At 36.4% G+C, this 27,791-nt stretch overlaps 1 protein-coding gene across 1 annotated transcript in view; it reads right to left on the reverse strand.

Moving 5' to 3' along the window:
* The window catches only part of LOC123551474 (organic cation transporter protein-like), a 49,500-nt gene that overhangs the window by 7,852 nt on the left and 13,857 nt on the right, over positions 1-27,791 (reverse strand). The window contains exons 5-8 of the mRNA XM_045340442.2: positions 20,611-20,765; positions 19,172-19,340; positions 2,025-2,243; positions 1,034-1,260 (exon numbers count right to left, since the gene is read on the reverse strand). Of these exons, the coding sequence (XP_045196377.2) occupies positions 1,034-1,260; positions 2,025-2,243; positions 19,172-19,340; positions 20,611-20,765 (770 nt within the window). The remainder of the gene's footprint in view (positions 1-1,033; positions 1,261-2,024; positions 2,244-19,171; positions 19,341-20,610; positions 20,766-27,791) is intronic.

Here is a 27,791-nt window from a genome sequence, read left to right on the forward strand (position 1 = left end):
CCTCTCTTACTGACCTACGTCGTGCCTCCTTCAACCACCCTCTCTTACTGACCTCCGTCGTGCCTCCTTCAACCACCCTCTCTTACTGACCTCCGTCGTGCCTCCTTCCACCACCCTGTCTTACTGACCTCCGTCGTGCCTCCTTCGACCACCCTCTCTTACTGACCTCCGTCGTGCCTCCTTCGACCACCCTGTCTTACTGACCTCCGTCGTGCCTCCTTCGACCACCCTGTCTTACTGACCTACGTCGTGCCTCCTTCGATCACCCTTTCTTACTGACCTTCGTCGTGCCTCCTTCAATCACCCTGTCTTACTGACCTACGTCGTGCCTCCTTCAATCACCCTGTCTTACTGACCTACGTCGTGCCTCCTTCAATCACCCTGTGCCTCCTTCAATCACCCTATCTTACTGACCTACGTCGTGCCTCCTTCAACCACCCTGTCTTACTGACCTACGTCGTGCCTCCTTCAACCACCCTGCCTTACTGACCTACGTCGTGCCTCCTTCGATCACCCTATCTTACTGACCTACGTCGTGCCTCCTTCGATCACCCTATCTTACTGACCTACGTCGTGCCTCCTTCGATCACCCTATCTTACTGACCTACGTCGTGCCTCCTTCGATCACCCTATCTTACTGACCTACGTCGTGCCTCCTTCGATCACCCTATCTTACTGACCTACGTCGTGCCTCCTTCAATCACCCTATCTTACTGACCTACGTCGTGCCTCCTTCGACCACCCTGGCTTACTGACCTAGGTCGTGCCTCCTTCGATCACCCTGTCTTACTGACCTACGTCGTGCCGATATGACTCTAACCCAACAAAAACCGCTAACTAACTAGATTCTATTACGCCTACCGTACCCATCCCCACTAACTGTCTTTATAGAGCCTTCGTCCCATCCCCATATCCTATTTTTACTCTTACCGTCTTACTGACCTACGTCGGGCCTCCTTCAATCACCCTGTCTTACTGACTTACGTCGTGCCTCCTTCAAAAATACAAGAATACCACTGCTAACATTAATTACCTTCTGGAGCATACTTTATTGAGAAGATTGTTGAAACACATGAAATTCCTCCAATAATCATTGAAATACAATATGGAATCCTGCGCCCGAAACGTTCCACAACGTACGTTGCTATGAGATATGCTGGGAACTCAACAAGTCCTGATAAACCAAAGTTAAGATAAAGATCTACACTCAAGTTGCCAGAGTTTAAAGCAAGCCCAAAGTATGCCAAAGCAACAACCATCCTGAAAAGAAAACGCGGTGCTTCTATCCAAGATATTTATTTAGAATACATTTAATAGCAACCCTTGATTTTATATTATAATCCGTGTGTTGTTTTTAACAATTGATCAGCAACTATACATACTGCATAGTTAAATTCTTTGATTGAATCATTAGATTCTTACGTGACTCGCATAGAGAAAACGACAGTAAGTTAACAGTCAGAGATTTAGGAGTTGTACTCTATATTATAGAAGAGCTTTTTAAGAAAACCGAACAATTTTTACCAATCATCTTCCATCCGACATGTTTTGTCATAGATTTCATGATCTGTCACTATCCATTTTTTTCCCCATTTCCTCATATACATTGCGTTTGTAAGTATATCTTGGTTAGACATTGTTGTGTACAACATTATAACAAATTTCATATAAATATTTTTGCTTGAAAGTATTTTGTTTAACTCGCATAAGTCATATAAAATTTTTTATTTTAGTTTATTCTTAAGGCATAATTAAGCATGGTTATACATGTATTACTTTTAGGTCGAATAACTTTTTTAGCCATTCATCAGAAATCGCACGGGCTTCTTAAAATGAAATAGGAGAAGAGACAAACTATGACAGTGAGGAGCAAGTGATAAAAGATCAGTGACCTTCAGTTATCATTAAACTGAAATATTTTATATCTTAAATAAAAAATATTACAAAAAATATTGTTTTGATAAAAAAAGTCAATGATACATGTAAGTTAGAAAAAAAAGATACATAAAGTGAAATTTTGTTACCAGTTGAAAAATATAAGGACAGTTCTTATGCATAGTACTTTATGTGTAAAAAGCTGTACAAAGCTGGCGTTTGATTTGTCTTCCACCACAGAATTCTTGTCAAATAAATCTCCAGAAGGCAGCTCGACTTTGTTCCATTTTGCAGCAGTTCTTATTACTGCTTCAGCTTCCTTGACACGCCTTTCTGTCAGCAGCCATCTAGGTGACTCTGGTATCAACCTTAAATACGATGGAACAAAGTACTATAACGAAAGTTCACAGTTACGTAAATTAGTAACCATTTGTAGGAAAGCAGACGCTTCAATAACATTTACATATAAATATATTAGTTGTCAACTTGTACATTATTACAAACAGGTATTTCAGTACCCACTTAAGGGAATGGATTGAAACTTCACACACATGTCCACTGTCATGAGCCGATATGCATTGTTCAGGTACCATAACCCTGTTTTGCATTTTTACAAAATTATGTCCCTTTTCTACGGAAGCCCTGGAGGGACATTTATTACTTATTACCTATAATTTACAACTTATAACTTATAACTTAATACCTATAATTTATAACTTATAAGTTATTACTTAAAATTTATAAGTTATAATTTATTAGCAACGGTATACAGCTGGCGGGAAATATTCGAATTTTGCCCCTAGGGTGAAAAGATCGAGGTCTGCCCTGGTAGTCACTTGTTATATGAGTTATATAGGAATAAATACTTGAAAAATTATGAGATTATATTTCCTAGACAGTTTAATTATAATTACCTGATTACCACAAGCGATTAGAGGTTACTTGGCTGTCACCTTGACCTACTGACCTAGCTACTTCCTTGTTTTTTTTAAATACAGCGTTGAAAAATTTGGATGACATATACAGTTTTGCACATCGATCTTTAAACTGACTTTCAGTTACCATAAATGTGACCTACTTTTTAATATTTTAGCATCAGTGTACCATTTTAAACATGTGGCTCATATTACTCAGGTGAGCGATTCAGGGTCATTATAACCCTCTTGTTTCAAATTTGGGGTTCGTCTGGCATTCTCTTATGATTTATGCTTAAAATTTGTTTTAAATTTGAGGTTTAAGTTTTTATGCATTAAGGTTTTGTGCTTTTGTTTTAAAAGTTCTTTACAGTTTTGGTAGTTGCTCTATTGTACCCCCTGAACAACCAAGTTGAAAGGGGGAAATACTGGTTTCAGGTTGTCTGTCTGTCTGCCCGTAGACACAATCTTGTGTGCACCAACTCTCCTCACCCCCTTGACACAATTTAAAGAAACTTCAAACAAGTAATCAGTAACAACAGTAGTTGTACAAGGTGCATTGCAGAGTTACGTGACTTTATTTTTTGTTACTGTAGTATATACATAAGAGTCTGCATATGCCGAACCATTGCACACAATTTAATGAAACTTCACATAAATGATCAGTACCAACCCAAGTTGTGCATGGTGCATGTTACGTTCTTTTAAAAGAATATTCTGCAGAGTTGTAGGACTTTGGTTTTTTTGTTACTTTACTATATAAATTGAGTCTGCATATGCAATTTTGTGTACGTCTAATCTCCAGAACCCTTGAAAACAATTTAATGAAACTTCACACAAATGATCAGTACCTATGCTGGTTGTGCGTTGTGCATGTAAGGTTCTTTCAGAATAAAAATCTGCAGAGTTATGGGACTTCCTTTTTTGTTTCTATACTATATACATACAGTCTACGTAATTATACAATCCTGTGTGCATCAAATTGCAATGTACTGTGTCAGTGGGCAGGGGACGGGGGTACATTCATCACCTTCCGTCATAGCTCTAGTTTTGTTTTGGCATTGTTTAGGTGTGGAAAAACTCAGAATTTGAGAAGAGATGTGCAACTGCCGATTTCCAGATCTTTTCAACCTATATGAACAAAAATATACATATTTAAATAGTGGCGGATTTAGCATTTTTGGCCTATTTTTGAAATTTTGGGATTCATTGGGCATTATCTTTTATTTACAATTAATTTGAAATATGGTATTGTTGAAGTTTTTATGCATAAAAGGTTGGTGCTTTTGTTATAAAAGTTCAATAAAAGTTTTAACAGTCAGTTGCTTTATTTTGTTTTGGCTAAGCCAGAGCTTGAAGTGGGAGTTCCTTGAACATGGACCACCATATTCTTACCATGTTTCAAATTTTTAGCTCAATTACCACTTTGTGACAAAGTGAGCTTTTGTGATCAACTTTTGTCTGGTGCCCGTTGTCTGTTCATCCCTCAACTTTTCCTCCTGAACTCAAGAGGTCAAATTTTTGGTTCAATATCACAATGTTCACCTTGATGATCTCTAGGTCAAGTCCATATCTGGGTCATCTGGGTTTAAAACTAGGTCACAAAGTAATATCATAGAAAAACCTTGTGAATACTTAAGAGGCCATAGTTTTGGCCAAAGCTTCGTGAAATTCTGTCAGAATGTCCACCTTGGTTATATCAATGTCAAGTTTTAATTTGGGTCATGTTGGGTCAAAAACTAGGTTACTAAATTCAATCGTAGTAAAAAGAGCTTGTAAATACAATAGAAATCACAGTTTTGGTCCAACCTCCATGCAATTTGGTCAAAATGTTAACCTTGATGATATTTGTGTCAAGGTTGAATCAAGGTCATGTTGAGTCAAAAACCAGGTTACTGGATCAAATGAAAGAAAAAGCTAGTGAACACAGTAGAGGCCTCAGATTTGGTCTCCGTGAAACTTGATCAGAATGTTTGCTTTTATGATATCTAGGTCAGGTTTAAAAAATTGGTCATGTGGGGTCAGAAATTAAGTCACTATGTTAAATCATAGAAAAATCTTGTGAACTCATAAAGAGGCCACAGTTTTGGTCCAATCTTCATGAAACTTTACCAAAATGTTTAACTTGGTGACATCTAGGTCGTATTTGAATCTTGGTCATGTGGGGCCCAAAACTTGGTAATTAGGTCAAGTCATAGGAAAACCTTGTGAACACAGTTGAGGTCACAGTTTTAATCACATCTTGATGGAACTTGGTCAGAATGTTTATCTTGATATCTAGACGAAGTTTCAGTCTTGGTCACGTGCGGTCAATAAGTAGATCACAAGGTCAAATCAGAAAAACCATGACCGCCGTTTTCGTCAAATATTCAGATTTTTCAGCTTTATAATATCTAGGTCAGCTTTAAACCTAGGTCACATGGGTTCAAAAACGTAAAATAATAGAAAAAGCTTTTAATAGTCTAGAAACCATATTTTGATTCAATTCTCTTGTAACTTGACCAGAAGTTTCATCTTGACCCTATATAGGTGAGGATTGTCATTGAAGTGGGTCATGTTTGGTAAAACAAGAAATGCTTTCGAACAGCATAGGGGCCTTAATTTTGGTTCAATCTTAATGCATCTTGATCATCTCGTGATCATCTATAGGGGCTAAAATAAACAGTATTTTGCCTTGTCCTCCACTGAAATGTTCCATGCCATTTTTTAGTTTTTATAGCAAACTTGCACACAACTAGTATCATTAGGAGATCTCGTTAACCAGGTTTACGTAGATAACCAGTTATTAGATTGGGATATGTCGGCAAACAGGCATCAAACTGTGGTTTCCCCGCAATAACTTTAGTTTAGAACATGCTATGGATACCAAACTTGGCCTGTAGATAGATGATAAGGAGTCGAAGGTTGAGATTGCATTTGGGGTCATAATAGTCAAGGTAAAGGTTGCTGTTTCTAAAAAAAGAAAAATTGGGTTCCACACAATAACGTTAGTTTGCATTGATGTACTGAAATTAAACTTGGCCTATAGGTAGCCTGTAGAAAAACAAAGGTTGGGATTGTATATGGGGCCTAAGTCAAGGTCAGGATAACTTATATTTACAGTTAGTGGCGCAGTGGTTTAGATTTTGTTTGATTTTTTTTGTTTTGGTCAAGGTCTAGGTCAAAGTTACTAAAATAGATTTTTTTCTCTTAAAGTAGATTTTTTCTCTGTATGATTATCTAAAAGGTGATTTCCGCTTTTTAATATTAGTTTGAACTTACATACTGTCACCAAACTTTGTGTACAGCCAGTATATCTAAAGAATTAGCTTTGGGTGATATTTGGGGTCACTGTTACTAAAAATAGAATAATGGTTTCCATTCAATATCTTTAGTTTGGGTACACTTATTGTCAGTATGCTTGGTGTGTAGATAGCTTTTATTAAACACGAAAGGCTGGAAATGTATTTGAGACCACTCGGATCAGAGTCAAGGTCAGTGTAGCTAAAATAGAAAAATGGGGTCATATTTGAAATAAAAATTATATTTTTGTCCTATGGAATGGAAAAGTGTCGGTTCAAATCTCACTAAGATTCAGTCCCCCTCCCCCTCCCCTTCGAAGAAAGAGGGTATATTGTATTGCAGATGTCGGTCTGTAGGTCGGTATGTAGACCAATCCGTTTCTGGATGATAACTCCAAGAACGCTTGGACCTAAGATCATGAAAGTTAATAAGGAGGTTGGTCATCACCAGCAGATGATCCCTATTGATTTTGAGGTCATTAAGTCAAAGGTCAAGGTCACATTGGCCAGGAACAGTTGAACAGTTTCCGGACAATAACTCATGAACGCTTGGACAAAGAATCATGACCAACAGATGGCCCCTTTTGATGTTGAGGTCAGATGGTCAAAGGTCAAGGGTACAGTGACCCGGAACAGTTAAACCGTTTTGAGACGATTACTTGATAACACAGGCCTAGGATCACGAAACTTGATAGGGAGATTTGTCATAACCAGTAGATGACCCCTTTAGATTTTGAGGTCATAATGCCAAAGGACAAGGTCACATTGATCCTGAACCGTTTAACCCTTTCCGGACAACTGGAGAACACTAGGGCCTAGGATCATGAAACTTAATAGGCAGGTTGATCTTGACCAGCAGATGACCCTGTTGATTTTGAGGTCAATATGTCAAAGGTCAAGGTCACATTGAACCAGAACAGTAGAACTTTTGTTTACAGCGAGCAAATGATTTTTGTTTCTTGTGCAATAACTGAATGCATCAAGCGGGGCATTTCGTGTTCTACGAGCTCATGTTTTTCTTTTTCTTTGTTTTTTTTTTTTATTTTGGTGACAAAAAGGTCCTTTTAATGCCATTGGGTAACTAAAAATAGAAAAATATGGTCATGGTTGTAATAAAAAATATATGTATAATAGAATATGACCATTTTTTAAAAGAACCTGTTGGCATGGTGCAATTGGAAACCTGGTTTTCGTGGAATTTCCTCGTTTTTCGTTTCCCATCTTGATCTTGCTCGATCTTATCATGCATTCTAGGCATTATTTTGTCTTGTCTGCATAATAGTCGTTCCATTTTTATGATTTGAACTAGTCTTGCACACAACTTGATGCAAAGTGTCATGCACAAGATCCAGGTCCAAGGGCACACTTGGAGGTCGAAGGATAAAAATTTGGACATTTTTGTGTCCAGGCCATAACTTCACGCATGAAGGGAATCTGAGATAACTTGGCACAAATGTTCACTATGATGAGGCAGTGTGAAATGTACAAGACCCATGTCTCTTAAGTCTTAACTTCAAGGTCACATTTAGAGGCCAAATTTTGAATGAATTGGTTTTGTGTCCGCATCACAACTTCCTCTTGCATAAAGGGAATCTGAAATAACTTTGCAATGCGCCATGCGCATCCTACTTCCAAGGTCAAGGTCACATTTAGTGGTCAAAGGTCAAAAGTCAGATTCATTATTACAAAGAAAAACATAGCACCAGGTAGATGAAAAATTATAGAAAATTTGTGGGGATTTGAATGAGGGGGTTGGGAATATAGAGGAAGGGACAAATAACTCTGAAATTTTGTTCAGTGGCAGTTCTGTTTTCTGCTTTCGGTTTTCATGACCGGATGTTAACAACTCCACACTTACAGTTACTAGTATTTATTTTTATTCTTCAAGAAGGATGCCTGGCGATTTTTAGAAAGTGCTCAGTATCAACAGTTTTCCAAAGAAAGAAAACATTTCCAGAATTATATTATTCAGGAAGTTTCTCTAAATTGGTGCAAAGAAATTGATATACAATTTTTTATAATTGCATGCATATAAAGACTGAAAATGACCACCGTGACTTTGAGGTCCTATACTGCAGTTAAAGTAATACAAGAAACTTAACGTGCCTGCATGTAAAAAACAAAGACAAATATCAAACAAGGAATGCATCGTACCAAAAACGCAGCCTCCCCAAAACGAAACCCACAGCACGCAGACGCGCACACCACGAACACACACACACACACACACATACACGCGCGCACACACAAAGCCAAAAAAAATATCAAACAGGGAATGCCACGTACCAAAAACGCAGCCTCCCTAAAACGAAACCCACAGCACGCAGACGCGTACACCACAAACACACACACACATACATGCGCACACACACAAAGCCAGCACATAAGGACAAAACGAACAAACAAAGGAACACAGTGGGGCACTGCCTTGGAACGGTCAGTGACAAAAACACCACTGGGGAGCTTAAACCGGTTTATGGTGCGCTTCCAACCTCTGTCTTACCCCCACCATGTTCCAAAGACACGGGACAGTGTAAATAAAAGTAATCCCCTACAGGTGAATCTCTAACACACGTAATGGAAACAAAAAGGCATGGCATGTAAACACACAAAATGCTTGTGTATAAATATATAAAAAACAAACCTTTAGAACCAAAAACACATGTACTCAGTGCCTTTTCAGAAGACAGAGCAACAAGAGAAACACCCTTACGAAACAGGCCTGAAGACAGATATCAAAACAGTTCAGTCCAGGATTTAAAAACTGCTTATCATAGACTAAAGGTGTTTAAGATCTAACCATTTTATGACATTTTCCAGATTATATTACACATACACAATATCATATTTATAGTGATAACTACTTCCCAAAACACTATGGTTATTGAGAATAGGTTTCATTTGATGAACATAGTCTATTAGTTTTACCCCATCATATTTCTTGTTCGTACAGACTGATCAGTTCTTCATATAACTTGAAACCATCATCTGCGTTGCACGGAGCCTGGAGATCTGGTTTAAGGATATATGCCAGTTCACGAAACTCTGCTCACGAAACTCTGCACGACCTTTTTGTTTTGGCGAAACATACATTCCTTGACAATGAATTAAATCAACGGCATCAACGTTTTTACCCATTTCATATCCACCAAACAATTCGGGAACGTTAAACAATATTTCGGGTTTACCTGAGGAAAGCTCGTTTACACTTTTCTGAACTGAGGGACATGTTTTCAGTGCCGCAGTCAGCTTTGATAATCCGTGGAGCACTTGTGTGCAACTGTGAAGCTGTATCTCAATAACAACTGTCTGTGTTGGATTGAAACTTCACACAATGCTTCCCACTCAATATACCTGCTGAAATAACTAAGGTATATCACTATTGGTTGAATTTGATACATTACACTTTTCCGAGGCCGGTTATTGTGCAAATTCCAGTGCTGTGCTATCCGGTCAAGTTTTGCTTGCAGCGCATCCATAAGACAAAATCTGACGCATTCTATGTGAATCGGATTGAGTGCGTTAAATCTGCCAGAATCTCGTAAATCTTTTAGTTTATTTATCCACCAGGCTTCAATTCGTTGATTGGAAGTACTTCTCCCGAACATAAAGCTCTTGATTCCCGCCATGGTGTCATTGTGACTCAGTCAAAGTAAAGGCTGTATGTAACTGAGGTACGTGTTTTCAGTGCCACAGTCAGCTCTGATAATCCGTGGAGCACGCGTCAAACTCTTTACTGTTTCCAGATAATAATTTGCAATGCATTTCGGGTCGTTGTTACTTGCTCCAACCTCTAACCACATTATTCTGCGACTATACCCATCTATTGCTGCATGAATGCATAAACGAAATTGTTTAAGTTTGTCGTATCCGTCGACGTGCCAGATATAATTTGGACTTTGTGCACAGTATCTTCTTCTGTTTAGCCTGTTAGTCCTTCTCAAGCTTACTCCCTCAGGATCTGTTTCTTTCATCAACCTCAACATCAACCATCAACCTCAACATCACTTCTTTTAACGTTCAGTTTATAATCGTACATTAATCGACGCCACATACGTCTATAACCAACACAATTTCCACTGAGTTGGAGTTCCTTTTCTATCAAGTCTTTTACTTCTTCTAGCCGCGTATACACATCCCCACGGCGACGCAAATTATTCGCTTTCAATATTCGTTTTAATTGTCGAATACTTATTGCGTTGACATAACAGTAGAAGAACAATTTCAAAGTATCTAAAACCAGCGTAAAAGTATTCTTCACCAGTGTAAGTCTAGACTGCGTATTTCGACTTGCTGGCGGCAAATATGGAGGCACGACAGCTCCTACATTACCTATGATCCTCATCATAACTGTCGTAAAAAGTACAATCACAGCACTCCGAAGCATTTTTCCAATTACTTGTACATGTATCTGCAATTTAAAATAATAGTTTAAGACGCTTACACATAAAAGACAGATAGTCTATGCATTTATCCCTTTCGTTCAGCAGTACGGCCATCTATGCATATGCATTTTCTATTAGGTTTTCGTTCAGTTGTTATGACTGCATCTTATACGGTAGCTTAACTATATTATTATTTATAACTTATTATCTATTACCTTTTATTTATTATTTATAATTTATTAGTTATTACTTATTATTTATAACATACTAGTTATTATTTATTACTTATTATTTATAACTTATTATTTATAACTTATTAGTTATCATTTGTTACGTAGAACCTATTACATGTACATATAACGTACAATACATGTCTCGTCTTCTGTCTTGTCTTGTGTCTCATTTTTTGTCTTTTCATGCCTAATGTCTTGTTTTGTGTCTAATCTTGTCTTGTCTGGTGCCTTGTTTTGCATCTTGTGTTTGGTTCTTATGCTTGGCTTCTGTCTTGTACTGTGTCTTTTATTTTGTCATGTGTCTTTTCCAGCTTTGTGCCTTGTCTTGCGTCTTGTCTTGGGTCTTGTCTTGAGTAATGTATTTAATCATTATTTACACTGTATGTTTTCAACTGACATATGATCAAAAGTAAACAAATTGAGGAAACTTTGTCTGTCTGGTCCATTTTATTGTTGGTCTTCCCTTGGTCTTGAAGCGGATTGACCAAATCCTAGTCGGGAACTACTTTATTGAAAGCTTTACTGTAATTACCATAAGTTTTGGGACAGTAAAAATAACTAACTATTTTTCTTGTCCCAATATATTTTAGGGTCATAGTAATAATGTAGAAATCACCAAAACCACGCAATTTAAAACCTTCTGTTTCTATTTTGCTTTATAATATAAAAAGTTAACCAAATAGATCAATTACGATTCATTCGAAAATGAAACATTATTTGTAATTAAAACATTATTCGATGGTCACAAAAACTTAAAGCAAATACTGTGTGTACCAAAATTTAGGGAATTCTGAATGCAAAGGTGTCAAAAAACTTATGGTAATTACGGTAAGTTCTCTACATATTTCAATTCATATTTTTTTCTAGGTTTTTGTTCAGTTGGTATGACTACACCCTATACAAGCAGCCACTGTGGTTTCATTTCATCAATAATCTGGACCAGTTTCAGAACATGTCCCTGAATGCCTCCTCGAATACATCCACTCACAAAGCTCGTAATATTTTTTGAAAACAAATCAAGTGCCAAACGTTTTGCATGCCCCTCGTAATACAATAAATTTATTTTCATCTAACCTAACTGGAAACAACATTAATAGACCACCTGCACTAGGCCTTTCTGATTTTCACGGGCGTCGAAAACTTGTAATATTGCCTGAATATTATTCTATGAATTGCTTTCTTCACAGTAAAGCATCTGGCAATAGACACACTGTATGCAATGAGTACCACTTTGAAGGCAAATACATGTAGGAGTATATGGGGTCTATCATCAACACGATTGTATACTTCGTATTGCTCTTTGTTTAATGGTACTGTTTTTACAGTCTTAAGCCTGAATATCAATTTTCACAGGAATTACATGGTATAGTCTCATGGGAAAAGTGGGCAAAATTACAATGACATTAGGGAAAAGGTCGCCCCTATCCTCATTAGTCACCACAGGCAATCCCTTACCTTTCTACCTGGTATAGTGCTGCCGAGATCTTATGGCATAATGATATTTACTAAAGGAATAAATGTCATATTTTTTGGTTTTTACACACTTGTAAAATCCAAAACAGACGTACACATATCCGATAAGGCCGTTATCGTAGATATGTGTACGAGGTTTAGGGTTTTACAAGTGTGTAAAACAAAACAAAAATATGACATTTATTGTTTTGTTTCTTTTTATAGTCATTGTTTTCAAGTCAATAATTTTTTAAGTATAAATAAAAAGTGAAAAAAGTAGTCTAACATCCGGAGCAGCACAAAAGGTATACGTATAAATTTGTTTTTCACAGTTGTAAAAAAATTCTGTTCGCCAGTCAAATTGAAGGAAACGGTCCAAAAAATAAAAACACATATAATATAAATATTATTTGTCTTCAAATCATGGCAGTATCATAAGCCCTTGATAGTTACGTTGGAAAAAATGAGCGAAACAACCAAAACACAAACAATTAAGGAACAGTTCAAGAACAAACTTTAGTACAACTATAGTATCATCCCGCATGTCAATAACCCGGATAAACCGAACGCAGTCTAGTCTTACCGTATTTAAGTTACGAAGTTGCATTGTCTGCCATTTTAAAACTGGTTTAAACACTGCGACACACAGAAAATTTTATATGCGTTTCGAATATACAATACACTTCTTTGAGTCATTTTACTCGTAGTTTCATGAGAGGCACGTAAAGTAGAAGGATTGCATAGGGGTTACCGGATGACCATTGGGTTGGGTCAAATTTGGTCTCAGATCACTTTGGGTGTGGGTTACATATAGCACCAAATACTACTTTTCTATAAACATTAATAAAAATATTCAGTATTTACGGTTGCACATGTGTATTTATACCTTTTTTGATCCTGTGAATGTAAAACCTCAGAAAACGCCGCCTTTCGATGAATAGAAACGATGTACACGCCGATAGTCTAAGCTCTCAGTGTACTCAAACATAAAGATCTCCCGCCATAACGAGCAATATCCATAACTTATAAATTATAAATATTAATTAATAAGTCATAAGTTGTAAATTATAGGTAATAAGTAATAAATGTCCCTCCAGGGCTTCCGTACTTTTCCGATTTTTATATTCATCATTTTCAATTTTTCCAATAATCGCTATTATTGGTTTTTCGACACATTAAATAAAGAAGGATAAATTCGATTTATTTGTTATATATTTAAATGGTTTAAAATAACGAATTTGCTTCGGCGGTAATAGATGATTTAATCTTTCTTACTAAATGCTGATATATTTTTAGAAATTGTAAGTTCATTATTTCACTTATCCTTTGAACCCTTTATAGTACCACCCTTGTTTTCAATTGAAGTCAATAGTAAAAGTCTAATTTTGGACAAAGTTTAGGGTCATTTTCGTTGATATATTGCGCAAAAGAAGAAAAACGGAAAAAGTAGTCGTTTTTGCTTCGGCGGTGTTTCAAAAAAAAATATTACTCAACTCAACTGTGTAAAAATAAAATAAATATTTTTATTACCCTTTGTGCCTTTTATACAATCACTATTACTTTTAAATTTGAGACTCTGGCCGGCTCGGAAATTTCCGGAGTTTCCCAAATGCGAGGGAAATATCTAAGCAGACGACTCGGTTACTTATAACATTAGACGTTTATAGCGACTTTGTGATCAAAAGATAATTGTCTATGCCCAAGTCAATTTATGTTTTAGACATCGTTATTTATCAGTTATTTTAGCTCTTTTATCTTTTCCTAAATTGATTTAAACTTGTCGACTGCAAATGCATGGTGAAATAAGGAACGAGGGGTTAACAAAAAGAAGATATATACATGATTTTGTATTAAAAAAATAACACACACAAAGATGAAGTTGTGTGTTCTAAGGGAAATTCTAACACGATCTGATTCATTTTCCTATTAAACAAAGAAGGCTGAGAACAGTGAATTATTATACAACAAATCACTGTTCTGACGTCACAATTATTACGTCATAGCGTCAAACAGCATAGCGGCGCGCAGGAAAAGAAACCAATTGAAAACGGGCCAATATTTAACGAATGCAATATTTAATGAATGCCGTCAAGGATGTACTTAAAAGTCCTTGGTAATGTGTTAGAATCGAAATAATATATCTCATTTAGTGCTTTGCTCTCGAATAAAATCATTGTTTGTCGTTCAGATGCGTATTATTATAGAGCGGGTTCGGGGTTATTCGGCCGTTTAATTAATTCAATACCATATGGGGAACATTCTAGTTTCGATTTCGTATTCAAGTGAGTCTAAATATAGATCAGACTGTCCTGCACATTTTCAGGGGTTAATTGGGGCAAAACATTGTAAGAATTGATAACCAGTCAATGCACTTCTTGAACTGTCTAGTATCGTCGGCCCATGTCGGCCGTTTTCGATGCTGGTCGGCCACACAGTCGGGTTTCACCGGCCGTGACAAAGTTTTTTAAAAAGACAATGCTGTTTTGATATAGAAAACGTAATAATTGTTTAATGAATTAAATTCAGCACTCAAAATTCATTTGAAACATATCTACGACATAAATTCGCGGGAACAAACATGAAGAACATGCCACATGCTGTAAATCCTTTAAAAATTAATGCCGAATCAATTTCAGAATTTAAGAATGTAGACAAAGTAACAGAAGTAGCTTGGTCAGTATCCTCAATCATTTAAGAGAGTGACCATGCTCTATGTGAAACTTCTGTTACTTTGTCTACATTCCTAAAATTTGAAAAGTCTAATCAACAATAGACACACACAAATAATGTTAGGTGTTCGTCATTCAATTTCAACACAATTTCACACAAATGCAACACATGCCCAGTAAACTCTGGAACACCAGATTGTTGGGTTAAACGTACGTCACACTGACACAATGGCGACTTGCCTGCTTTTGATGGTGGAAAAAGGCCCCCGGGCAACTGGGTGAAGGGCAAGTGGTTCTGTGTCAGCGACCTCAACCACTTGGCCACGGAGACCCGCGGCCGGCCCTTTGCACACTGGTTACTACCTAAATGCCGACTCGTATATAAAAGACAGAAAAATAATGAAATATTTTTTTTATAGAATTAGAGTTGTCCCAAAGATTAATGCGATCGGCCCTCAATATCCACAAACGTATTATTAGGCTAAATTTTCTAGGCAATTCATTTGTGTACATTTACAGATCAAAACACAAAGTAGAAGTTATAATATGTTCTTTTCATATCTGGACAAATATGTAGATCTATATTAGTCATAAGAAAAAAAATGCAGCTGTTTGGGGTTCGCAACGAGATCGCCAAAATAACAAACAACACTGCTCTTGAAAAGCATGGGAATCCAGTCTGAAATTTTCTAGCTTTTTTTTCTACCTGCAAATTGACAAGTTGATAATCGACGAATGAATTATAAACTCGATGGATGCCAATTAACACTAATTAGAGCAAATTAAGTAGGATCTTTAATGCGTGATTTCTTCTTATTAAAACAATTATTTATACAATCAGTCATGTATATCGGTATATAACATTTTATTGTAGATATATAAATAACAGTTAAAGTACTTTTTTCTCTTAAATGATTTTTTGTGCAAGCGTCCGAGTTGACAAGAATTGTAAAAATTTCGTCGGCCTTCCTCGGCCACTCTAAAAATAGATTTGAAACATCTTCAACCTCCATCAAGCGTTTACGAACATAGATTATACGATATTGATTGATAAGATTGTAAACTCGATTCCTCGAAACTACATTTTGTTTGACCTTGAAATTTTAATAAATTATACATGTCGAATGTTAAATATAGATAATTTACTGCTGCTAAAATTAAATCTATCGCTAAAATACTGAAAACATAATGAACATCATTGATTTTCAACTTTTTAAAAATGGCGGACTGAAAACTTCCGTATTTGCGCAAATTGACTCAACAACGGCATAAATAAAGAGTATTTCTGCCCAGTGACCGGTTACTGCCGACGGCCGGCCAGACCCGAACCCGCTCTATCACTCGGGCTGCGCCCTCGTGATATAATTCCTTCACATCTGAACTCCAAACAATGATTTATTCAGCGACAAATCGCTATATTATTTCACTAAGTATCACCTTGATTATTTGACCTTTTTTTTTAGAACGTCAAAATATAACCCACGGATATGAAAAGTCCTCATCTTTCAAAAATGTGCAATTTTTGTTTTCATATACATATATTTAAAATGTTCATTTGTATATTAGAATCACCACAACTAAAGATATAGGCAAATAAAAATGTGTGTAGTAGGTTATTTAAATTATTTATTTTAGATAAAATATTCTTGCTTTCCGAATCGGGCGTTTATGTAGGCCTATCTGATGAATTATAAGATGGTGTGTAGGCCTAAATTATCCACATTTCGAACAGCGGTCTGTTAGCATGTTTATTTCAGAAAGGAATGAATGTCTGAACGTGTAATCAAAGATTAATTTTGGAAATTGACAAATAAATATTTTTCATTTTAAATTTATCATTTCGTCAAAATTGTTGAAATATATAGATATTTCAAACAGGTACAATAAATCAAAGACAATTGTTGCGTACGCTCTGTTACTTAATTAGTTATCCCTTGCTTGTTACTTTTATTACCTTTTATGGCAAATAATCTAAAAACCATACTAGGGGGTAATAAATTGTAATAATGGGAGCTGACCTTTATGACACTGTACATAATAAACATGTTTCGTTGAAAGAAAGGAGACATTTAATTGCAACAATAACATAAAAATCAATAAAATAATAATAATAATGTTTTATTGTTTTATTCTTTAATTAAACAAATTATGCTTTTTACCGACTACTTCAATTTTAGATTTATACCTCGCAACTAATAAAGTTTCTTAATAATTGCCCATGTTTTATTATATTATGAGAAGTAACGTAATCCTACTGCAGATGATTAAATGGCATATTCATGCCAAATTTTAAGGCACTGACCTCCAGATTTTGGCTAAAGACTGATCTTTCTTTCTTATAATAGAATGCATTATGAACATTAGAATATGAGTTTTTGTTTCTTACCTATCTTAGAAATGCCAAATCAAGAAAAAAACATGCCCAAGTCGGGAATCGAACCCGGGTCGCCGCGGCAATAAACATTATATTGAGGTCAACGCAGTATACGTATCTAAAAGTCGTCGTTAAATATAAAGCTTTATATTTAAGGCAGTTTATATGGTGGCTGATTTCTGCCATTTCGTGTGTTTGTGCCGGCGAGGCGAAATGTCGAAGTAACGAAAACACGAAAGGTCGAAATAATGCTTATTTGTCGTGTGTTCGCCTTTCGACTTTCGAGGCAAATACACGAAGTAACGAAACCTTGAAGGCGAAATAACGAAATTTCAGAGGCGAACACACGAACTTTTGCATTAATCACTTTTCGTGTCGGCGGGTATTAAAACTTCGTGTTGTCGCCCTTTTTTTTGTCGTGTCTTCGTGTATTCGCCTCGAAAGGCGAAAGGCGAACACACGACAATTTCATTTCAGCAGCATATGTGTAATTGTTATGCGCATGTCTATCGGAAGGCGAATACACGAAAGGACAAAATTGCACATTTGTCGTGTGTTCGTGTCGGCGGGTCGAAGACACGAACACACGAAAGGTCGAAAACTGCTTATTTGTCGTTTGTTCGCCTTTCGACTTTCGAGGCGAATACACGAAGACACGTTAAAAGAAGGGCGGCAAGGCGAAGTTTTAATACCCGACGACACGAAAATTGAAAGATATAAAAATTCGTGTGTCCGCCCTTGAATTTTCGTTATTTCGCCTTCAGTGTTCGTGTCGTCGTGTGTTTGCCTCGAAAGTCGAAAGGCGAACTCACGACAAATAAGCAGTTTTCGACCTTTCGTGTTTTCGTGTCTTCGACATTTCTACCGCTGACACGAACAAATAAGCATTATTTCGACCTTTCGTGTTTTCGTTACTTCGACATTTCGGCTCGCAGATTCGAACACACGAAATGGCAAAAATCAGCCGCCATAAGTTTAACTCCGGTATCCCGTTGCAAACGAACGCCTTCCAATTTTGAATGAAAAAAAATAGCAAAAACAACTTATTCTTATGTGTTTCCATAACTTAAAATCATTCACTAAGTTTCAAGTTTCAAGGCCTTCTTAGGAAAAAAGTTTTAATTTTCTGATATCTAAAAATGTTGTCTCTTTTTGTTGTCGTACGATCTGGAGGTCAGTGCCTATTTTAATTGTCTCATAATTATACCGTCACTTATTATGTTAGAGAAATAATGGTGGATGGAACGATAAATCTATCCGCACATAAATAAAAAATACATTTATTGCTTTTAATGGGTTTTTAATCAGAGTTAGGACACTTTAATTAAACATGAAAAAGAAAGCGTGTTTTAAACCAACAGTATTAACAATAAATGATGAAACATATTTCGTTGTGTGCAAAAACTAGAACGTTTTTTCTTCACGCAGAGAGTTTATGTGCTTTTATCCATCAAAAACAGAAAAAAAAGAAATACTCAAGTTCAGTTTTGATGGAAGAGAATGCGTGTTTTACAAATAAGAAAAAGAGGTAGGTACATGTAGATAACGTGTTTTAATCAAGCATTAAGAAGAAGAAATTTTGATATCTAGTTATTTTAGTTATAGCAAAGAAATATAAATAACGTGGAGTGGACCCCATAATTAAAGTTTTCGAAGTAAACATAAAAACAATAAATAGATATGCTTTGGCATTGGCCTGATTAAAAACAAAAAAAGTTCAAATGGAAAGAAGTTAATACTCAGAGGCACCAGAGTGTCTGAAACAGAAGCTTGCTGAATCAACTGGATTTCAACACTAGTTGAGTGCAGGAAGAGATTAACATACTGGTGCAGTCCTACTACACATGGTAAGAAATCTTGAGTTCTTACATAAGCCAGTTCGACTCTTTCATCACAACGAGTTTAGATTGACACTTGTGTACTTAAAAAATCAAACAGGGAAAGAGAACTTGACTTCATTCAAATTTAGTAAATATTAATGTACCTACCACCAGTAGCAAATCATGATTATGCCAGGAAATGATGTGTACAGTTCTATATAAAACCAGTCTCGGACTCCGTATGCGATTCCCGCTAGAACGAGTAAACCGATTGCATATGGGTAGTTGGAAACCATTCCAGGCCAAAATCTCTTCTTACAACTTGTTATCTCTATGGCTGAAAAGTAAATTTTACAGTATATTTAACCATCTTGTATTTACACTTACACATGACGATAATCTTATCTGAAAGAAGAAACACGTAACGCCAGATTCGGTTTGATCGAGTCTGATTATAACAAATAATAAAATGTGCAACACTCCTCCACTAGCATTGTCTTCAGCGGAACTCTATTATACATAATCATTGAATGAACTTCATCATCATAAAGCACCAGAACTAAGTCCAGGTATGGGACAACTGTTTTGCTCTAATAATTATTGAATGCCTTTTGCTAAAAGCAGATTGCGGTTAACATTGAAAGAGCGTCAGTGACTATTAATGTCTATGAATTTATAAAGTAGTATTATATCGTTTGTTAAAGAGAAAATTATATGTGTTTATAGATTCTATGCTACATAATTTCTGTCTGTATATTTCTAAAAGACTTCTTTCAAAAGGTCAGAAGTGGTTAAGGACAAGTGACATCTCGTCTTCGTCAAATCCTCAAAGGGACCATTTGCCTAGCCCCGGGGTCAAACAAACACGCAACCTCTGTATTGTCTTGTGCTATCACTATTACAATAGAGCTTGTCTGTCAAGATCATATGGCAACTCTAGTGTAGAAGACCCCAAGGTGCACTTCCAGATATTGTTTCGATATGGATAGAAACATCAACCATCCCAAAGCCTCCGACATGAAGAATTCTACATCCCAAGGGCCATTCATTCTTATATCAAATAATGTCTCTTGAAACTTCAACTTTGTCAGTACAGACTAACGTTCTACTGTTATGTGATAACCCATGCTCATGCGAATAGTTTCTGGTACCATGTTCATGTGACACATGGAAAAGAGGTTAACAAGCATGCTATGTCTTGAAAAAAGTCAGTGTTATTCATTGGATAAACTAATGAATAAAAACAACACACTTATGAAATATCCAGGCAAAAATGTTGCATTCTTACGTATAATATGTCCAGGCATAGATGAAGCCATCTTCTATTTCTTGGTATAAATAAATGCATTCTTTCGCATTATTTATCCGGGAATAAATGATAAATCTTTCGGCATAAATGATGCAATCTTGCATATGCTATATCTGGATATAAATGATGAAATCTTGCATATGCTATATCTCTAATATGACATACCCGAGCATATATGATGCAGTCTTGCATATCATTTATCCGGGCATATAAGGTGCAATCTTACATATAATGTATCCAGACATAAATAATGTAATCGTACACATGACATATCCAAGTATGAATAATGCAATCTTACATATGACATATCCGGGCATAAATGATGCAGTTATTGCAGCTCCAATAATGAATTCCAGCAAACAGAACAGCCAGTACACAGTAACCCATGCCAGACCAATAGAAGCTGCTGCCATAACTAACACTGATACATACATCACAGGTTTACGTCCATATCTGAAATAAACAAGAGCTGTTGATTTACAAAATGTTTTGTTGATTTAATTGACATCTATTTACATAAGACAACCGTCCAAAGAAAATTTAGCCCAGAGATGTGATGTTGTGACCCTGACCTTTGAACAAATGAGCAAAGGAGGAATGTTGGTGATTCCTCATGTTTAATCATTCAAAGAAATTTCACCTTCTGTTATAGAGGGAAGAAAGTCGAGTTTCTAATATATTCTCTAACAACTGGATGTGCTTCTTCTAATTTTTCTTGTAGTTCCATACCTATTGTGATTGTGGAATTTTCTTTATACTATTAGGCATTTTGAAAGAAATGTCTAATGGTGTTTCCCTTCCAAGCATAAGTAAATTTGGAGACATTCCTGTAGTTTCATGTTCGGCTGATCTATATGATATCATGACATACTGAAGGTATTCATCACAATTGCCATAATGTTGACTTACAAACATGCTAGGCATTGTTTAAGTGTTTTATTGAACCTTTTAACAATTCCGTCTGATTGGGGATGGTATTGCGTTGCCCTTGTTTTTCTGAATTTGTAATATGTAACACATTTCCATAAAAGTTTACTTTCAAACTCTTTGCCTTGATCTGAGTGAATATTGTTCGGGTTCCCAAATCTACTTCTAAATTCTTCGTCCACTAGTTTAGTGACTGTTCCTGCCTCCATATTAGGCATTCAAAAACTTTCTGTCCACTTTGTAAAGTAACTAGCAATGACAAATATATACTTATTTCCTTTTTCCGTTTGAGGTAATTCTCCTAAGATATAAATAGCTATCCTTTCCATTGGATTTCCTTATCTAATAGTTTGCACAGGTGCCTTCTTCCTTTGTAATGGCCATTTCCTTTTCATACAGAGTTCACAACCGGATACGTAATTTGTCACATCATTTAGCAAACCTGACCAATAATATCTTTGTCTCATTTTGCCTAGTGTTTTCTTTATTCCCAAATGTCCAGTTGCTTTGATGTCATTGGAATATTTGAGGACTTGACACCTTAATTTCATTGGTACTATTGCTTGCCAATTGACAATACCTGTATCAAGTATAATCCACTTTCTTACCAGCAATCCGTCATGGGTTTCAAATCTTTTCATTGACTCCATAATGATTTTAGGAAAAAGCTTTCACTACCTATCTCTTTGTAGTCTGGTCTTGTATCATTTTCAATCTAACGTTTTACTTTTTGCACATCATTATCATTTGCCTTAGCTTCTGCGAATGATTGTGATTTATCTGATTCATTTTCTATTACCGGATGTAACTAGGAAATACATGTATGAGGTCAACTACTTTCTGTTTCAGGCTTGCCACTTTTTCCGCATTGTCTGCGTGGGATTCTACTGACTGCATCTGGATATTCATGAAGCCTTCCTGGTCTGTGTTTAATAGACATATTAATGATGATAGAATTTCAAACCATCTGGCTATTTGCCCTAGGACTTTTAAAGTTCACCGGCCATTTCAAAGAGGAATGGTCTGTCCTTACTGTAAAAGGTTTATGAATAATGTCTAAATATTTGACAAAATTAACTAAGGCCAAAAGTTCTTTCCGTGTGACACAATAACTACGTTCGGCTTGCATATGCAATCACTCTTTCAGGCCATTGATTTCTTATGAAAGTATGCCTGATACAGCAAAGTCATTTGCATCACAGTCGAGAATAAATGGTTTTGAAAAGTCAGGGTGTGCTAAAATAGGAGTATTAGTTTGCTTCTCTTTTAATGTCGAAAAGGTTTTTGAACATACATCTGTCCACTGCAATTGTTTATTTTTTTCTGAAAGTACATGTAAAGGCTTGGCTATCTCCGAAAATCTTAATATGAATTTTCTTTAATAACTACAAGGACTTAAAAATAATCGTGTTTTCCGAACATTTCTAGGTTCAGACCAGATTTTGATACATTCAGTTGTCTTAGAGTCAGTCGTTCGCCTTCTTTGGATGTAATATGTGCTAGAAACTATACTTTCTAAGAAAAAAAATAACATTCTGTGAGTAAATCAAACAAATTTGCCAATGTAATCCTGCTAATACAGTTTCTATTAAACATTCGAAAGTCACAGGAGCTTTACATAGGCAAGCATGACCTGAAACTCGAACAAACCGTTTCTAGTCCCGAAAGCAGATTCTGGTATATCTTCTGGCTCCATTTCAAGTTATCAGTATCTTGCAAGACATTAAAAACATGTAGAACCTGCTAACTGATTGAAGAATTCGTAAACGGATGTGCATCTTTCATTGTATCTTCATATAAGTTTCTGTAATATATCCAAAACCTATGTGTACCATCCTTCTTTTTAACCATAGAAACGCTGCTAGACCATGGACTGGAAGATGGCTGTATTATACCTTTGTCTTACTTATCTTTTTCTTGTTTAGAAACTTCGTCTGATATGTGTTGTGGTAACCTTCGTAATGGCTGTTTGATAGGTCTGGCATCACCTGTCAGAATTTGATGCCGAAACTATGCGAGCATATTTTTAAGAAGCTTTGCTACCTCATGGATTTGTGTTTTATCCGTACCCTCAGTAATACGTCCGTTAAGGTCTTGAGAAGGACTTAAAAAATTCTCTGGTTTTGATTTTCCTTGACAATGTTTTCAAAAGGGCTTAATGTGGATACTAGTATATTTGTGCCAGGATATATGACTTGTATCTCATCTGGGACGGAGGGGTCAAATTCCTATAGGCACTTTTTCCTTTTCTTTGACTAAAGCATCTGCTACAATACCTTTATTATTGCATATAAAATTTTCATTTGGTCTACAACTTTTCCCTGAATTATTATTTCTCACTTTCCAGGAATTTCAACGTTTTCAGAAACAACTACCCGATTACATCGGATAGGTTCTGAACAATATAACTTAATAATCGTACCATTTACTAATAATACATTACTGACTTTGTCTAAAACAATTCGGGTTATCATAAAATCGAACCCTAATATTGCATCTCCCTCTATCTTAGATACTGCTACAGTCATAGTTGAAGTTTCCCCATTAATTTCAATATTTATCTTTGCTTTTCCCTTGATTTCTAACGGTGACCCTGAGGCAGTTACAATGTCTTTTTCAAAATCAACTGGACAAGAAAAATTATCTAGAAAACTTGACGATATTACAGAAAGTTTTTAGCTCACCTGAGCATGAAGTGCTCAAGGTAAGCTTTTGTGATCGCCCTGTGTCCGTCGTCCGTCGTCAACAATCTGACTGTTAACACTGTAGAGGTCACAGTTTTGGCCCAATCTTAATGAAACTTGGTCATAATGTTACCCACAATAAAATGTTGGACGAGTTTGATATTGGGTCATCTGGGGTCAAAAACTAGGTCACCAGGTCAAATCAAAGGAAAACCTTGTTAACATTCTAGAGGCCACATTAATAATAATATCTCTATGAAACTTGGTCAGAATGTGGGTTATGTGAGATCAAAAACTAGGTCACCAGGTCAAATCAAAGGAAAAGCTAATTAACACTCTAGAGGCAACATTTATGGCCATATCTTAATGAAACTTGGTCAGAATGTTAACCTTGATGATCTTTAGGTCAATTTCAAATCTGGGTCAGGTGGGTCAAAAACTAGGTCATCAGATCAAATCAAAGGTAAAGCTAGTTAACACTGTAGAGGCCACAATTATAATCATATCCTAATGAAACTTGGTCAGAATGTTAATCTTGATAATGTTTTGGTCAAGTTTAAATCTATGTTAGATGGGGTCAAAAACTAGGTCAACAGGTTAAATCAAAGGAAAAAGTTTGTTAACATTCTAGAGGCCACATTTATGACTGTATTTTCATGAAACTTAGTCAGAATGTTAACCTTGATGATTTTAAGGTCAAGTTTGAATCTGGGCCATATGGGTTAAAAACTAGGTCACCAGGTCAAATCATAGGAAAAGCTAGTTAACACTCTAGAGGCCACATTTATGACCATATCTTAATGAAACTTGTTCAGAATGTTAATCTTGAAGATCTTTAAGCCAAGTTCCTATCTGAATTAGGTGGGGTTAAAAACTAGGTCACCAGGTCAAGTCAAATGTAAAGCTTCTTAACACAATTATAGGCCATATGGCGACTTTCCAGCTTTGATGCTGGAGGAAGACCCCAGGTGCCCCTCCGTGCATTATTTCATCACGAGCGGGAACCTGGGTAGAACCACCGACCTTCCGTAAGCCAGCTGGATGGCTTCCTCACATGAAGAATTCAACGCCCCAAGTGAGGCTCGAACCCACATTGATGAGGGCCAAGTGATTTGAAGTCAGCGACCTTAACCGCTCGGTCACGGAGGCCCCTTTACAGAATGAGTAGCTCCCGTATCTATTAAACAGTTGGCTTTGATGCCATTTATTTTTGCTTCACCTTATAACTTGGAACCTTTAGTTATTTAAAGATTTTTAGCTTCGTTTTAGATTCATTGTAAGGTTTTAGGCAGTTATATTTCAAATGTCCATTTTGCCAACATTCATAACAAATAACACTTTGTCTTGTATCTGTCTTTGGCCTGTCATTCGTGCGTTTTTTTTAATACTCGAATTAGTTTTATTATTCTGTTATGAGCGTGGCTCATCTCGTCTCCTTGCATCACTATTTAGTGAGTTATTCAATCGTTGTGACATCGAAAAAGTTTTCTTTATTTCTTCAAAGGATTTTTTCAGAAATTGTAATTTGTTATCTTGCCTCTTTGAACTACTATGATCATCGGCATTTCCTATCCTCATGTAGCCTTGCGATTCGCTTGTTTTCTGTTCAACTATGTTAAGCGCCTCAAGTTCAACAGCGTCACTTACCGCATCATTTAAGCTATTTGGGCGAGCCTGTTTAATTCTGAGTTTCATATCTGAGCTTACTAGGGAATCTACAAATTGCTCCCCTGCTTAAGATTCCCTTACATCCGGCGGTCCTGACGGATATGCTAAATTTGTTTATCCCCATCTCTGATAAAAAATCTGTAGCCTTTTTCTCGTAACTGAGCTCGATATAACTGTGTTTGATAAGCTGGTGAAAACCTCTCCTGTAGGGAGTTCCTCATAAGTTGTTGTTTAGTTTGAAAGTTTCCAAAAACGAATTGTGCTTGGCCTTTAAGCGAAACTGATAAATAAAAATATTTTTCTGTCCTTTTTATGTCCATTAGTTTATCTCTGAAAATGCCTCATAGTGTGCTTTGTAATCTATCCAAGAGCTAGTACCATCATACGTAGCTGGCTTCATCATCGTACTTCTTTTTGACGTTGAGCTACAGTCATTATTCATATTTTCTGTCTGTCATTGATTTTCTGTAGTCACATAATTCTCTGTATAGTCGTATTTTGTCTAGATGGATGTTTAGGCTCTCGGTCTCGGAATGTAACGAATTTGTCTCGGGGACTCATATTTGCTTTGAAACTTAATGACGGTTCATAAATTATATTTCTCTCTCCTGGTGTATTGACTATTTCTGTCTTAACCCCTTTCAAAGCTGGCTTTAATATAGGTGTTGGTGGAAGCAACCTCCGTCAGTGTTGCTAACTTTCTCTTTGTAATTTTGGGTGTTGACGATAGAGGTGCTTGATTTTCCTCATAGTCTTTAACTTCTTGTAATGGTTGTTGAAATGACATCTGCATAGAGTCAATCAGTCTCTTTAAGAAGGATATTTCGTTCTGCAACTTTTCTGCTTCATTCTGGCGCTGCAATCTTCTGACTTGCTCGTACATCCTTGAAAACTCGTCATTGTAGACGTGGCTCACACCTTCAGCAATTGTATATCTCAATATAGAGTTGTGAGTCGAATATAATGGTGATTTTATCTATCTTATCCCATCAACGGTACCACCTACTATTGTAACGTGTACCTAGCGATCTATTATTTAAGAAGTGTCTCTATACAGCTTAACATATAAATACATATATGATTTTTAGTTATGGCTTCCTGCCGTTTGATTATGTACAAATGTTTCGTGAATGAATATTTATTTAAAAAATCAGCTTAAATTATCTGTAATATATCATAATAATATAATTGAGCCGCGCCATGAGAAAACCAACATAGTGCGTTTGTGACCAGCATGGATCCAGACCAGCCTGCGCATCCGCGCAGTCTGGTCAGAATCCATGCTGTTCGCTTTCAAAGCCTATTGCAATTAGAGAAACTGTTAGCGAACAGCATGGATCCTGACCAGACTGCGCAGATGCGCAGGTTGGTCTGAATCCATACTGGTCGTAAATGCACTATGTTGGTTTTCTCATGGCGCGGCTCATATATAAATCACAAACAAAACAATACAAACGGTAGCTTGGCTTTTCTTACACATTAAGCTCTCATGTTATATTTTAACCCTATGGTCACATAGAAACATCTGACCTATCTATCTGATGCAATCCGATAGTCCAATAACTATCCCGCTAGCTATGACACCAGGCGGCGTCAGTTATACTAATGAGATAGGTCACTTGTAGGGATATATGGCAAAGTTCCAGCTTTTTGTAGATGCAAGGTTTTCCATCTTTTAATACTTATATCTATTTCAGCTCCTCAAATGCGACCTGGTTTTTTAACATTCATAAGTTATTTTCAAAGTCCCAGTATCTACCAATGATCCGTATCTGCCGAAATTCTGCAACGACCTGATCAAAATATGTCGAGTCTCTGCATTTATAGCAGCTCAGCGGACCACCCATGCGTCACTTATTTTCATTGACTGATCACTTAAGCATAACATCTCCCAAATGATTTGCATGGATAAAAATAACACCTTTATGATAATAGTTTAATTACATTTTGATTGATTCAGATAAAAAAGTTTGATTGATTCAGATAAAAACAAATATCGATAGTACTAAATGATGCGAGTATACTCTTCTAGAGTGAGGCGATCACTGGCGCCAGATCAGAAAGAAATGCCTCTGTACATGTTATACCCTACCCCTAGGTATTCTATAAGAACCATGGTCGTGAACGGGAAAATATACTAACCCATTTCAATCGCGTATTTCATATCTAAAACACGCAGTTCAGTAAATGTGTACTATTG

Source organism: Mercenaria mercenaria, chromosome 4 (genome assembly GCF_021730395.1).
Source record: "Mercenaria mercenaria strain notata chromosome 4, MADL_Memer_1, whole genome shotgun sequence".
Taxonomy (NCBI): domain Eukaryota; kingdom Metazoa; phylum Mollusca; class Bivalvia; order Venerida; family Veneridae; genus Mercenaria; species Mercenaria mercenaria.